At 50.3% G+C, this 12,839-nt stretch overlaps 5 protein-coding genes across 5 annotated transcripts; 3 read left to right on the top strand and 2 right to left on the bottom strand.

Moving 5' to 3' along the window:
* Nucleotides 1–119: 119 nt before the first annotated feature.
* PEX2_027930 (Mg-dependent acid phosphatase) lies at nucleotides 120–449 on the top strand (the record flags this gene model as incomplete). The annotated part of the gene is made up of 1 exon (XM_016740068.1): nucleotides 120–449. One exon carries the CDS (start codon nucleotides 120–122, stop codon nucleotides 447–449), a length of 330 nt encoding a protein of 109 aa, XP_016593479.1.
* Nucleotides 450–788: 339 nt separating this feature from the next.
* PEX2_027920 (transferase hexapeptide domain protein) lies at nucleotides 789–1,575 on the top strand (the record flags this gene model as incomplete). Its single annotated transcript, XM_016740067.1, has 2 exons — nucleotides 789–1,313; nucleotides 1,369–1,575. 2 exons carry the CDS (start codon nucleotides 789–791, stop codon nucleotides 1,573–1,575), a joined length of 732 nt encoding a protein of 243 aa, XP_016593478.1.
* Nucleotides 1,576–1,995: 420 nt separating this feature from the next.
* PEX2_027910 (putative filament-forming protein (Tpr/p270)) lies at nucleotides 1,996–8,097 on the bottom strand (the record flags this gene model as incomplete). Its single annotated transcript, XM_016740066.1, has 2 exons — nucleotides 1,996–7,751; nucleotides 7,806–8,097. 2 exons carry the CDS (start codon nucleotides 8,095–8,097, stop codon nucleotides 1,996–1,998), a joined length of 6,048 nt encoding a protein of 2,015 aa, XP_016593477.1.
* Nucleotides 8,098–10,846: 2,749 nt separating this feature from the next.
* PEX2_027900 (uncharacterized protein) lies at nucleotides 10,847–11,188 on the bottom strand (the record flags this gene model as incomplete). The annotated part of the gene is made up of 1 exon (XM_016740065.1): nucleotides 10,847–11,188. The coding sequence occupies one exon, from the start codon at nucleotides 11,186–11,188 to the stop codon at nucleotides 10,847–10,849; it is 342 nt and encodes a 113-aa protein (XP_016593476.1).
* A 441-nt stretch (nucleotides 11,189–11,629) lies between these two features.
* Nucleotides 11,630–12,511, top strand: PEX2_027890 (transcription factor TFIIE subunit TFA2; the record flags this gene model as incomplete). Its single annotated transcript, XM_016740064.1, has 1 exon — nucleotides 11,630–12,511. One exon carries the CDS (start codon nucleotides 11,630–11,632, stop codon nucleotides 12,509–12,511), a length of 882 nt encoding a protein of 293 aa, XP_016593475.1.
* Between the last annotated feature and the right edge of the window lie 328 nt (nucleotides 12,512–12,839).

Below are 12,839 nucleotides of genomic sequence, written 5' to 3'. Positions count from 1 at the left end.
GATGGGGAGAGTCCTTTGCCTTCTACCCGGCAGTCTCATCTATAGTCTACGCCTGCAAACATCGGTCGATTCCACTGGCCCTTGCATCCCGTACCCAGACCCCCGATCTGGCGCGCGACATGCTCAAATCCCTGCATATCATCCCCACATTCTCCGATAACCCCGCCGCGAACGCTAAGACCATCCGCGCGCTCGATTACTTTGATTTTATCCAGATCTACCCCGGGAATAAGACATCGCATTTCTCGAAAATTCAACAGACGAGCAGTGTCGCTTACGAGGATATGCTGTTCTTCGATGATGAGGCGCGGAACCGAAACGTGGAGACGGAGTTGGGGGTCACATTTTGCTTGGTGCGCGATGGGATGACCAGGGAGGAGGTCGACCGGGGCGTTCGAGCTTGGAGAAAGCGTAGTGGTATCAAACTAGAGACAGCGGAGGAATCATGAGGGTCATTGGCTGTTTTATGCAGTGGTTCCTATGTTGGGGGGATATTGTGCTTGAGACTTGGTTTTAGATTTTAGATACCCCGGCTTGGAATATATATGACGGATACATTTTCCTATGCTTCACCGCAATCCTCCGATGTCAATAACATTTGGATAAAGTAACATTTTCAACCATATCATACACTTCGATCTGTCCATCCATAGACCCATGCCAGACGTTTGATCGAGCTGACTAAGGGACGTACCCCAACCTTCGAAAAAGCGGCGCTAGCTAGCTCCAAAACAGTGCGACCATAGATCTCCCCAAAACACATACCTCCTCCAACAGAAACCACCAAAATGGCGACCCTCAAACCTCCGACAAATACCCACCGCTCCTCATCCTCCTCCCACAGCTCCGGCCCACCAAAAGCCCCCCTAAAAGCCGACCCAACAGCCACAATCGCCGACACCGTCGTCTTCCAAGGCCGATACTCCGTCACCATCGGCGCAGGGACAGTCATCCACCCGCGCGCAAAATTCTACGCATACGAAGGCCCAATCGTTGTCGAAGACGGCTGTATTATCTGCGAGAAAGCAGTAATTGGCGCTCCACCGAGTTCATCTCGCTCACCCTCACCGTCCAGACCAGCAAGCACAACACCGACCGAGTCTGGGGCGTCGACGCCCGAGCCTAAGAAAGAGACATCGACGCGGATTTCATACTTTGTTACTATTGGTCCGTTGGCGACCGTCGAACCCGGTGTTCATATCCACTCTTCTGCTACGATCGAGGCTCTGGCGACGATTCGTCGGGGCGCGGATATCGGTGCGCACTCGAAGGTGTNGCGCGGATATCGGTGCGCACTCGAAGGTGTGTTCCGGGTGTGAAATTGCCACTGGTGGATCTGTTGCCGAGTGGGTTGTTGTATATGGACAGGGCCCGGGAATGCGGAGGAAGAGAGCTCGTGTTGTGAAGGGCATGAGTCCGGCTGTTGTGGGTGCGGCGCAGGTTTCCCAGACGCCTCTTCCTAGTCCTGCGCCGGCGGGTAAGGTTATTGAGGATGCGAGATTGATGGTTTTGCAGAAGGAGAGGGAGGTTCTTGGGAGGATGCTTGTTCCTGCTGCTGGGGGGAGGAAGAAGTGATTACAAGATATTTTCTTGTAGATGTTCTTTTTTGTTCTGGACTTGCGTTCTTCTATATCGGATATGATTTGTTTTCTTGGATAGATTCGTGTCTTCTAGCAGCTTATACCCCAGTTTTCGTTTACAGTGGCCAGACCATCGCGGGTGTTTACAATGATAATGCACAATATACCTTGCAATTGAACTCTAGTATCAATTGGGTGTAGGAATAGAAACCCGTAGGAACGCCACACATTCAGTAGATACAAGACAAAAGAAACAGGACTGCTTTCTGCGTAGCAGGATAAAATATGAAAAGCAATGCGCCATATGGCATAAGCAGACGTAAAAACCCATTCATGAACGGGTCCACGGCGCATTTGTCAATGAAATCGAGAATACATTAATGGAATAGAAAAAAACATGAACGACGAGTGCTGCTTAAGAAGAGCCTCCGCCACGAGGCTGGGGGCCACCGCCGCCTCTCTGTCTCTTTCCACCGCTTCCACCCTCAGTGGTAGTGTCGGGACCCTCATCACGAGAGCGCTTGTTGCCTCCAGGAATGAACTGACGGGCCGAAGCACTCAGGTTCCCACGATTGGCGGTGGGGCTCTGAGCTTGGGCGACGTTATTTTGATTTTGGTTACCACCGCGACCTTGTCCACCACGACCGCCACGACCTCGCTGAAGCCCTGGGCCGCGCTGGTTTTGGCTCTGACCGTGACCTTGCTGCTGTTGTTGGTCATGTTGTTGATGGCCGAATTGCTGGCCACCGCCACGTCCACCACGTCCGCCTCGTGCAATGGGAAGCCCAGATTGAAGAGCCCGCATCAGACCAGGTGGGTTTCCAGCGGGGGGTTTGCTAGGGAGAGAAGAGGCCTGCTGGCTTTGATCGGTTTGCTGAACTTGGCCGAACGGATTGGCTGGCGCTGTGGGCTGTGCCTCACCTTGCTGGGGGGCAGCAGCTTCGGAAGGCACATTGGGAGCCGCAACTTGCTCCGTTGGAACATTCGGGGCTGCTACCACAGGGACAGAGGCAGGGGCGGGAGCAGGGACCGGGGCCGAGGGGGCTGTAATTGGGACTTGCGGCGCAGCTAGGATTGGAGCGGGAGCAACGGGTTGGACTGGGATTGCTGCTGGTACGGGCGGCTTAGCAGCCGGAACCGCGATCGGTGCAGGCCGGGCAGTCTTTGCGATTTCCCATACCTCCACAACAGGCTTTTGGGGAGTTTCCGTGGCAGCCTTTGATACCACATCAATCTTGGCATTCGCAGTTCGGAATCTGGTGTCAAGCATGCTGAGACGGGCAGCTGTCTTCTTTTCGACCAGTTCGACCGCTGAGTTGACCTTCTCCTTGAGTTCTGTTTCATGGGCCTTGACTAAGGCTTCCCTTTCCTCAGCCGACTTCTGTTGTAGTCCAGCCAATGCGGCCTCGTTGGCACCGGAGGAGGCTTGGGCTTCTTGTTGCAATTTTTGTTGCTCGCGCGCCACTCCGCCGCGAATGTTGTTTCGGACGATTGTGCGGATAGTCTCATGCTTCGCGACCAGCTCTCTTGCTTGAGCATCTGTCAACTCGGGAATAGTGAATCCGGCAAGCTCAAATGTCTTTGATGGCGTTGCAGGGGTTGCATCCGGGCCCGCACCAGGTGTTCCAGGTATGGGTTGTTCACCAGCGGACAGTTTCTCGATTTCTTGGCGATGAGCAGCCCTGACTTCGTTCAGCTTAGAGTTGTACATATCCTTGAGGCGGTCGGCGCGTTCCTTAATCTTCGCATCTTGTTCGCTGGCCTGTGTCGCCAGAAGTCCATCCTTCTCGGCAAGAGCTGCCTCGAGTCGCTGGATCTTCTGCTCAAGGGCTTGTATCTTTTGAGCGTCACCAGGACCAGGGATTTCAACGGTCGCGGTTGGGAATTGTGAAGCTGGGGTAGCGTTGATGGGTGCTTCTTCTTCTGGAGCTGCGACTGCAGCTGCAACAGGAGCAGGTGACACATTGGCTGGCGACTCTGCCACCTTTGTCTTCAGTGCCTCCAATTCGCTCTTTGTAGTCTGAAGCTCTGCTTGGATGACCTCTTTCTCCTGCAAGACTACATTGAGCTCATCTTGCTTGGCCTTGACACGCGCGCTAAGGTCCTTAGAGCGTGCCTTGAATTGCTCTGTGAGCTTGGATCGCAAATCTTGCGCGCGTTCATCCGAATGCTGCTTGAGCTGTTCTGGGAATTCGGCGATTTGAGCCTGAAGTGACTCCACCTGGGTTTGGAGAGCTTCCCGCTCGGACACGGCTTCGGTTTTTTCGGTCTCGAGGCTCGCGAGCTTCTCCTTCAGTTCTTGCATTTCAGTAGGATCAACACGGTCGTACTTTTGGAGGATGTTCTGAATACGCTGTTGGTATCGGTCGCGATCGGCCTGTAGAAGCTGCATTTCTCCATCCTTGGCTTCAATCTGGCTCTCCAACTCGTGGATCCTGGTCTTGAGGGGTTCGATCTCCTGGACCAGCTCATTCTCGCGGGCAATCTTTTGATCACGCACGGCTTCGGTTTGTTTCAGTTGGTTTCTCAGAGTGGCGTTGCTTTCACGGAAAACGTTGAGCTCGTTGATAGTGTCCAACAGCTTGCTGTGATTCAGAGCGTTGTGATCGCTGTCGGCTGCAGCACGGCGCTGCTGCTCAAGCTTGAGGCGGGTCTCATCGAGCTGCGACTGAGTGTAGTCGAGTTGCTGGTTGAGTCTCTTGCTTTCCTGGGTCGAAAGGTGGTATTGCACCTCGACAATTTCTTTCTCGCGGCGCAAGAACTTGATAACCTCCTGGAGGCCCTCGAGATTGGGTGCCGCCTGTTCTCCCTCTTGCTCATCGTCTGAAACATTGATTCGGTCCCGCTGCAAGGACGAAATCTGGCTGGTGATATTTTCGAGCTGGGTGTGAAGGACAGAGTTCTGGTTAAGAACCTCCTCCCGACGCTTCTGCAGTTCAGACAGCTCACGCTCGTACGTGGCTCGTTGCTCCGCCCAGCTCTCCTCCTTCTGAGACAGATCCCCTTTGTAACCTTCTGATTGGGTTCGCAGCTCAGCGATGTCGAGTCTGAGTTGATTGCTCTCTGCACGAACGACTTGTAGATTCTTCGCTGCCTCGGCGTGCTTAACAAGCTCGGTCTCATAGTTCTGTTGCGCATGCTTGGCGATTTCGGCCTGTGCATTCAGGTCCTCCTGATGGTATTGTGCAGCAGTGACATGTCGTTCATTGTCGGCCTTGAGACGAGTAATTTCCGACTCGAAGTTGGCCTTCTGCTCTTCCAAGCGGCGCGTTGCCTCCGCTTGCTCTTCGCGGAGCTTAGTCATTTCAGCGTTGGAGGCGGACAGCTCAGCTGAGATCTCTTCAATGCGAGTTTCGAGGTCATGAATCTTAGCGTTCTTCTCCTCCACAAGACGATCGGTCTCTTCGCGGTATTGCTCCTGAGTCTCGGTGGCGGACTCCAGACGTTCTTCACTAGCTTGGCTGATGGCCTGGTAATCCTCAGCCAATTGCTTGGCGTGTTCAAGTTCACCCTTGGCTAATTCTAGATCCCGTTTCAGCTCGGAAACTTCAATTGAAAGTTCCTGCTCGCGAGAAAGACCGCTTCCTTCACCAGACTCATCACCCTCTGTAGGTCCCTCGGCGGTACCAGCAGACACGCTTGGTCTCGAGTTCAAGACCTGCAGACGCTCTTCGGCACTCTTCAGCTCAACTGCAAGCTCATCCACACGGGACTGTAGGTGATCCCGGGTGGTCTTGGCGGCAACTAGCTCTTCGCGGACGGCACCCAAGCTGGTTACCAAGTCGTCAATTCGTTTTTGTGATGTCTCCTGCTCATACTCACGGCGCATGCTAGCCTTCTTGGATTCCTCCACTTCATCATTGAGCTTGCGCTTTGTCGACTGCAGTTCAGTTTCGAGCGACTCGACGCTGGCTTGGAGTCGGCGTCGGCTCTCGGAGTCGGTGTGTTCACGCTCGTTGAGAATGGTTTGAAGGTTTGCGTTCAATGAGTCCAGACGACTGCGCTCATTCCGCAAGTTCTCGGTGTCATCGATGAGCCTCTTCTCAATATTCTTCCAAAGATCCTTCTCGGCTTTCAGGTTGGCATTTTCTCTCTGAAGGCTCTCAACAAGACCCTTAGCCTCCACGAGGTCTTCCGCAGCTTGCTGGGTGCGCAGATCCTGTCGGTTTGCATTTTCGAAGAGAGCAGAATAGCGCTTTTGGATCTCCGTATTCTCATTCTTGAGCATATTGAAGTTACTCTGCAAAAGCTCTGCACGTTGAGAAGCAGCAGCAAGCTGGCTACTTGACCGACTGATGTCAGACATGAGCTCACTGTTCTTGCGCGACAGTTCATTGACCTGCTGTCGCAGTGCTTTGTGGTCTGTCGTCGTTTCTTCACGGAAAGTATCGAAATGGGCTTGGACCTTTCGGAGCAAATCAGCGTAGTCGGGTCCTGATGTTTCCATGGCTCCCTGAGGAGCAGCACCGAGAGGCATGGATTGTGAGAAGACAGACTGGTCTTCGATGGTTGGCTTTCTGTGCATGAGCATACTGCGGAATGTGTCGCGCTCCTTGACGTAACTCTGCATCTGTGCGCTGAGGTTCGCAATCTCATCACGGTTTGTCTGCGCACGGATTCGCAATTCCTTCAATTCATCGATTTCTGCCCGTCGCGTAGCTTCCTTGGCTTGGGCCTCTTCGCCCTCCTGCTTGTCACCAAGTTCTCTCAACATACGCCGTAGGGTGTGGTTCTGATCCTGGAGTTCGTGAAGATCCTTGAAAGTTGTGAGGTGCTTGCTGATAAAGCGGCCAGTTTCATTGAGATCCTTTGCCGATTCTTCGACTTCACCCCGAGCGATCTTCTCGAGCTCCTCGCGGTCGTATTCTTCGCCGTGTTTTGCAACAGCAACCTCCAGGACAAGAACCTTGACTTCCGCACTTAGATCGCGAAGTTGCTGGCGTAGAATATCGCCCTCGCGAGCCAAACCCTCAACTTGACCTTGCCATTTCCTGGCTTCCTTTAGGGCGGCATCACGTTCCTTCCCTGCCGCCTCGAGGAGAGTAGACATCTCCACAACCGCGTGGTCGAGACGGGATTGTTCTGCTCGTCCCTCCTCGATTTCGGGTCTGGTTGAATCAAGTTCAAGAACCATCTCGTCGACAGTATTGCGGAGTTCCTGGCAGGTTCTCTGCTCAGCTGCAAGAGCGGTGCGCATCCTGTCGTACTCGGAGTACATCTGGGTGACGTTCATTCCACCCTTACCACGAGATGCGCGGGGGGAGAACGAGCCAGTAGGAGTACCAGCACGCATGATGCTGGATCGTAGAGGAGTACTAGGTGTACCTCCATTAAGAGAGACAGCAGGGCTTGCTGATCTTCCCCTGGAGGGTTCAGACTCAAGTTGGGCAACAAGTGCCTCGAGCTCGCCAATTCGGCGCTCCGCGGCTCCCTTATCGTTGGACTCCGTCTCAAGCTCCACGCGGAGGCGCGAGATTTCCTGCGCTGCGTCATCCTTTGTCTTCTCGAGAGCAAGTTGGCATTCTTGCACCCGTTGCTTGGCCGTTTGAGCAGCAGATCCTTGTAGCTCAGCCAATCGGTTGGAGCTGTCAAGTTCGATGCGGAAGGATTCGGTTGCCTGGATAGCTTCCTCTTTCAACTGATGAATGCTAGCCAGACAGGTTTCGTATCGCTGCTCTGTTTCGTCCAGACGACTCTTGAGCGAGTTCTCACTTCGGCGAAGAGAGTCAATTGTCGAGTTTGCTTCTTCATTCTCTCGCTGAAGCTCCGAGATCCGAGCACCTTTTTCTTTGCGGAACTTGATGTATTCAGCGGATTTTGTCTTGAGTTCGGTCTCGAACCATTCGTTGTTCTTTTTGGTGAGATCTAATTCTTGTTGCAGGCTCTGTTCGCGGAAGCGGGCGCTGGCAGATGCCGCATTGGCACTTTGGAGACTCTGCTCCGCGGTGGAGAGTTCACGTCGTAATTCGATGGTCTTCTTGTGCTGAAGTGAAAGCTCCTCGGCCAATTTATCATAGGCTGCAGATTTCGATTCAAGCAAGCCCAGTGTGTCTCTGTTGGATGCCTCCAGAGATGAGATACGCGCTTTCAAAGATGTGGTTTCGGATTCGTTAGACGTGGATGAGGATTTCAGGGTAGAGATCTCTGTCTCGAGTGAGGAGCGGGTAGTTTCTATTCAATGTTAGAGAAGAGCTCATGAGTAACAGACAAGACACAGATATATACCAGCTTCGTGCAGTTTTTTCCTCAGATCTGCGACTTCCGCGTGTCCCTTCTCCACGCTGGCTTTCAGAACCTTGACCTTCGACTCATTGCTGCGCACGGAATTCTCAAGCTCTACCTCCAAACGAAGCTTGTCGGACTTGAGCTCATCGGATTCATGAGCCTTTTTATTGATTGATTCTAAAAGTTGATTGACAAGCTCCACAGTTGGGGCCTGCCTTAAGGTCGTGAGCGTCGATTCGGGGAGCGCATAGTGAGATGATAGGTAGGGCAGTTGAACGGTAGTTTCCGCCATTTTTTCGAGCGAGCAACAGCACGCAACTGTCGTGGTGGATAAATCAAGAGAAGCAAGTATGAGCGGCGCGAGTTAGAGCTGGGTCCTCGAGGACGGGCGCGCCGTGTACCGTTCACAGACAAGTACACACAGCGCTAGTCGAGGGACCTCAGGTCATGACGGTGTGAACAAAAGAAATATGTGTCTTCCAAGGGGGAGAAGACAAAGAACTGAATGAAACGGTAATTGAAAGAAGTGGTGGTGAGGTGACTTCAAGGGTGTTCGAGATCCATTTCCGCGCTTTGGGTTGCTGAGCTTCGGCACGTGACATTCTTTGAGCAACCGCCAGCTCGTACTATCAGCTGGTAAAAAAGCCAATGAGGGCTAAGTGTTGCCGACAACATGTCCACATGGACATTGACCCCTCATTTAGCTACATAGTTGACCTTTTACCCAGAATCCATCTTCTTACCTATCGCGCCTTCACATACTAACATAGCTACCCTTTATGTTACCATCACGTGACCATGTCCCTCTTAGATAGCTTTCCCTTTGTTGTAGATACATCCATGGATACATGTAGTCAATGCATTATCTCTAGCCCCCTGCAGCTTGTACTATCAGCTGGTAAAAAAAGCTAATAAGGGCCGAGTGCGGCCGACTGCGTGGTTACGTGGACGTTGACCCCTTGTAGCTACCTAGGTAGTTGAGCTTTGAGCTAGAATCTATCTTCTTGCCTATCGCGCCTTCGCGTCTAACAGAGAGAGGCCGTCGTCTGGCTTGGAAGAAATTTGGTTGCCTAGTAGAGAAGATTAAGTCCGTCTGCGTTTTGACGTTTTGACGTGGACGTGGGCAGAGTTAGGGCTCTTCGACAATGGGAGGTTGCGCTGGGGTGTTAGGGGCTTGGTTGCTCCCCAAGCTCGTTTGTGTTATTAGGCTGATATCCTGGGGCATGCGCGGGCTCCTGCACTTCCAAAATCTAAAGTTATTTTGTAAATTGAGCCTTTTTCCGCCTTTTTCCGGCGTCTATCTATAAAGCTGAGATAAACTGCAAAATATCTATAAAACAAAGATATTTGAAAAATCATTTAAAAAGACATTTAAAAAGACATGCAAAAAGACATGCAAAAAGACATGCAAAAAGACATGCAAAAAGACATGCAAAAAGACATGCAAAAAGACATGCAAAAAGACATGCAAAAAGACATGCAAAAAGACATGCAAAAAGACATGCAAAAAGACATGCAAAAAGACATGCAAAAAGACATGCAAAAAGACATGCAAAAAGACATGCAAAAAGACATGCAAAAAGACATGCAAAAAGACATGCAAAAAGACATGCAAAAAGACATGCAAAAAGACATGCAAAAAGACATGCAAAAAGACATGCAAAAAGACATGCAAAAAGACATGCAAAAAGACATGCAAAAAGACATGCAAAAAGACATGCAAAAAGACATGCAAAAAGACATGCAAAAAGACATGCAAAAAGACATGCAAAAAGACATGCAAAAAGACATGCAAAAAGACATGCAAAAAGACATGCAAAAAGACATGCAAAAAGACATGCAAAAAGACATGCAAAAAGACATGCAAAAAGACATGCAAAAAGACATGCAAAAAGACGTTTAAAAACATATCACAAGGCCGCAAACGCGGCCTAGTATTATACATAGTACTAACTGTAGAGTGAGGGTGGATCTACCTAGGTAGGTATAATACTGCTGGGCAATATTTTCCAATGAGAGGGCTATGCCCCGGTGGCATACTTAGCCGCAGACAAAAACATCTCCAAATCTGTTTCACCATCTTCTCTCAGTCCATGACACCCCGGCCCTTGCTTGATGTTATCCCATTCTCGCATAAAATCCTCAACAACCTGTCCCATTCCAGATGCATGGAGGATCTTTGCCATAATGAAATGGCAATGGAACAAATCAGGGTTTGGGAGGGCCAGTTCACCTTCGCAGGAGTTTTGGAAGGTAATACGGAATGGAAGACTGCGCTTTAGACATGTGTCTAAGCGGAATGTATGAACGATGTACTCGTTGGACTGTCCTCAATAGTAAATATTTGTTAGTGAAAGATAATAATATATTCTCTTTGATCACTCACTGTCGCTTCCAGAGCTATACGGAAGTCCCTCAAGTGTCGGCGGACATCTGCTCGGAGTGTTATTCCATTTGCTGGATTGTTGATTGTGTTGTCGTGGATGACGTTTCGCAGAACGGGAAAACTTTCATAAAGTATCGTCCAAGCTTGTGCACTCCTTTCCTGTGTGACCTAGGATATATAAGTACATGTAAATATCTGTATTAGAGAATATTTACTGGGGACTTGCAGCTGGCATATGCATATGCATATGGGATGATATATGCACCTTCAGTAAGTGCAATCTTAAAATAAGAGTAAAATGAAAGTAAAATGAGGGTAGACTAAGAGTAGACTAAGAGTTAAGTGATAGTGAAATAAAAAAATTCAACATAGGTCCTATATCTCGGTATAGCGAGTATAAGGGGTTTCCTCTGAGTTTAGACTTTTCCCAGAAATCGACATTCATATCACCTGAGATGACGCAAGGACAATCGTCGCGCTTTAAAAGGCGTATATGAGATTCGTTTGATTGGTTTTGAGACCGAGTAAGTATACTTGCTACAGCACTCACGTGTGTCGAGGGGCTTTGTTCAGATAGGATTAAACTAAATCTTAATGAGGTTCTCACTACCAGAGATATTAAGTAGTATACCGTTAAGTTAAACAAGTTCATAGTCTACTTACTTGGTGCTGCAAGAAAACAGCATACAACCCAGAAATGATCCCATAGGGCTCGGTCCGATTTAGCTTTGAGAATGGATCGTGGATAGGAGTCACACCCTCCCCAGAGAAGCCAGTCAAGTAATGCATGTAGTGAATTCTTCAGAATATCTTCACGTGGTCTGGCTTTGTCACCTGTGATAACATATTCTTCAATAGGGACTTTAGCTTCGACCTTGAGACTCTCCCATGCACTGTCTTCTTCAAGATCGGTGCTTAATGGTGATAAGCCGGTGGTGCGGTGTGGAATCGTAGAAGCTTCGAATGTGCTGTTGGAGCCAGGTCGTTCATGGGTCATGAACTTGGATGGATAGCAGGAGTTAGATGGCGATCGTTTGCGATTAGGACCCATTATTGATGTGGAGTGGGGAAGTTGTTGTAGTGGAGTGGGGAGTTCTTGGGAATGGACGAATCAGCAGCTTCTGTCATGTGACCGGTCCACGTGACCGAGCCTCTTATATGCTTTCCCTAGGTAGTCAATGCACTATGTTTGTCTGGCCTTCAATCTTTTAATAGCCTCTCTCTTCGAAACTCAACTGCCTGGCTAGGTTTTCCTCGCTCTCTACACCACCATTTTTGTGTGTATTGTCTTCTTTTCTTTCAGGCAACATTCGCGGTACCTATGCCAAGCCCCGTTTGAATCCTCCAGCTCGACCTAGGTCAAACTAAGTGGTTGCCATCTCAGCTCCGTTCCATTCGTCTCTTGAGTCTCAGCGATCTCCTTTCCTTCGTCACAACCATGTCGTACCTTCAAAACCAGCTCAAAAGCTTCAACGCCAGTGTCGTCGAGTCGGCGAACCGCATGCCCACGCAGCGACGTGTGGTCAGTAACCAACCAGTCTCTGCCAGCAGTTCCCAAGTCCCATCGTCCGCACCGACCCCGTCATCGTCTACCGAGATCAAAAAGAAGCGCCATGACCCGGATATTGTCTACTCCCAGCCGGCCAACACGGGCACGGGCAAAGATATTATGACGCAAGTGCTGTTCGCGATCGAGCACATGAAGAACAAGAACATTCCGCTTAAGTTCTCGGATATCATCTCATACCTCTCACTCCAGCATCGCGCTCATGACCAGGGCTATGTGCAGGCTCTTCGGAGCATTCTGCAGATGCACGAGAAGGTTGAATTTGATCCGAGTGGCGCGAACGGCGAGGGCACATTCAGGTTCCGCCCACCTCACAACATTCGAAACTCGGAGCAACTCTTGAAATACCTCCAGGCCCAGAAGACTGCGGCGGGTATGAGTGTTCGCGAACTCAGGGAGGGCTGGCCCACCGTCGAAGAGGAGATCAACCAAATGGAGAAGGAGGGAAAACTGCTCGTGACTCGAAACAAGAAGGATGACCATCCCAAGATGGTGTGGCCAAACGATCCGTCCCTAATTGAACACTTCGACGACGAGTTCAAGCAAATTTGGGATAAGATCAAAGTTCCGGATGCGAATGTAGTGAATGAAGAATTGGACAAGTTCGGTATCACACCCACCAACAAGAACAAAGTGCTCGGTCCCCGGGTCATCGCGCCGTCTAAGAAGTCCAAGAAGCCACGCCGAAGCGGAAAGACCACCAACACTCATATGACGAGCATTCTCCGAGACTACTCGCATCTTAAACGGTAAGTGGATTGTTCAAGGATCTCGCAACGGTCTCACTTTGCGCGTTGCCACACCGGAACTTGCTTTGATACAATCATTGCTTTGCATTGCTTTGGCGTTTTAGGGAAAATGCATGTGGCCTCATTGTCGCCGCATGGAAACTCGTTCATTGATTTTTACATTTGCTTCGACAGCATTGACATTTGTACACCACACGCAGAAAATGATAGATACCCAAATAAACAAATTAATCAATTTCCATACAACCCTAGCTATACACCAAAGGTTCCTTCGTGTATGCATGTAGCCATATCTCTACGCTCATATCCCCACCCACTGAAGCCACAAGTCT

The sequence above is a fragment of the Penicillium expansum genome (genome assembly GCF_000769745.1).
Source record: "Penicillium expansum strain MD-8 chromosome Unknown contig74, whole genome shotgun sequence".
Taxonomy (NCBI): domain Eukaryota; kingdom Fungi; phylum Ascomycota; class Eurotiomycetes; order Eurotiales; family Aspergillaceae; genus Penicillium; species Penicillium expansum.
The sequence above is the reverse complement of the archived record's forward strand: the minus strand, read 5'-3'. Positions and strand labels throughout refer to the sequence as shown.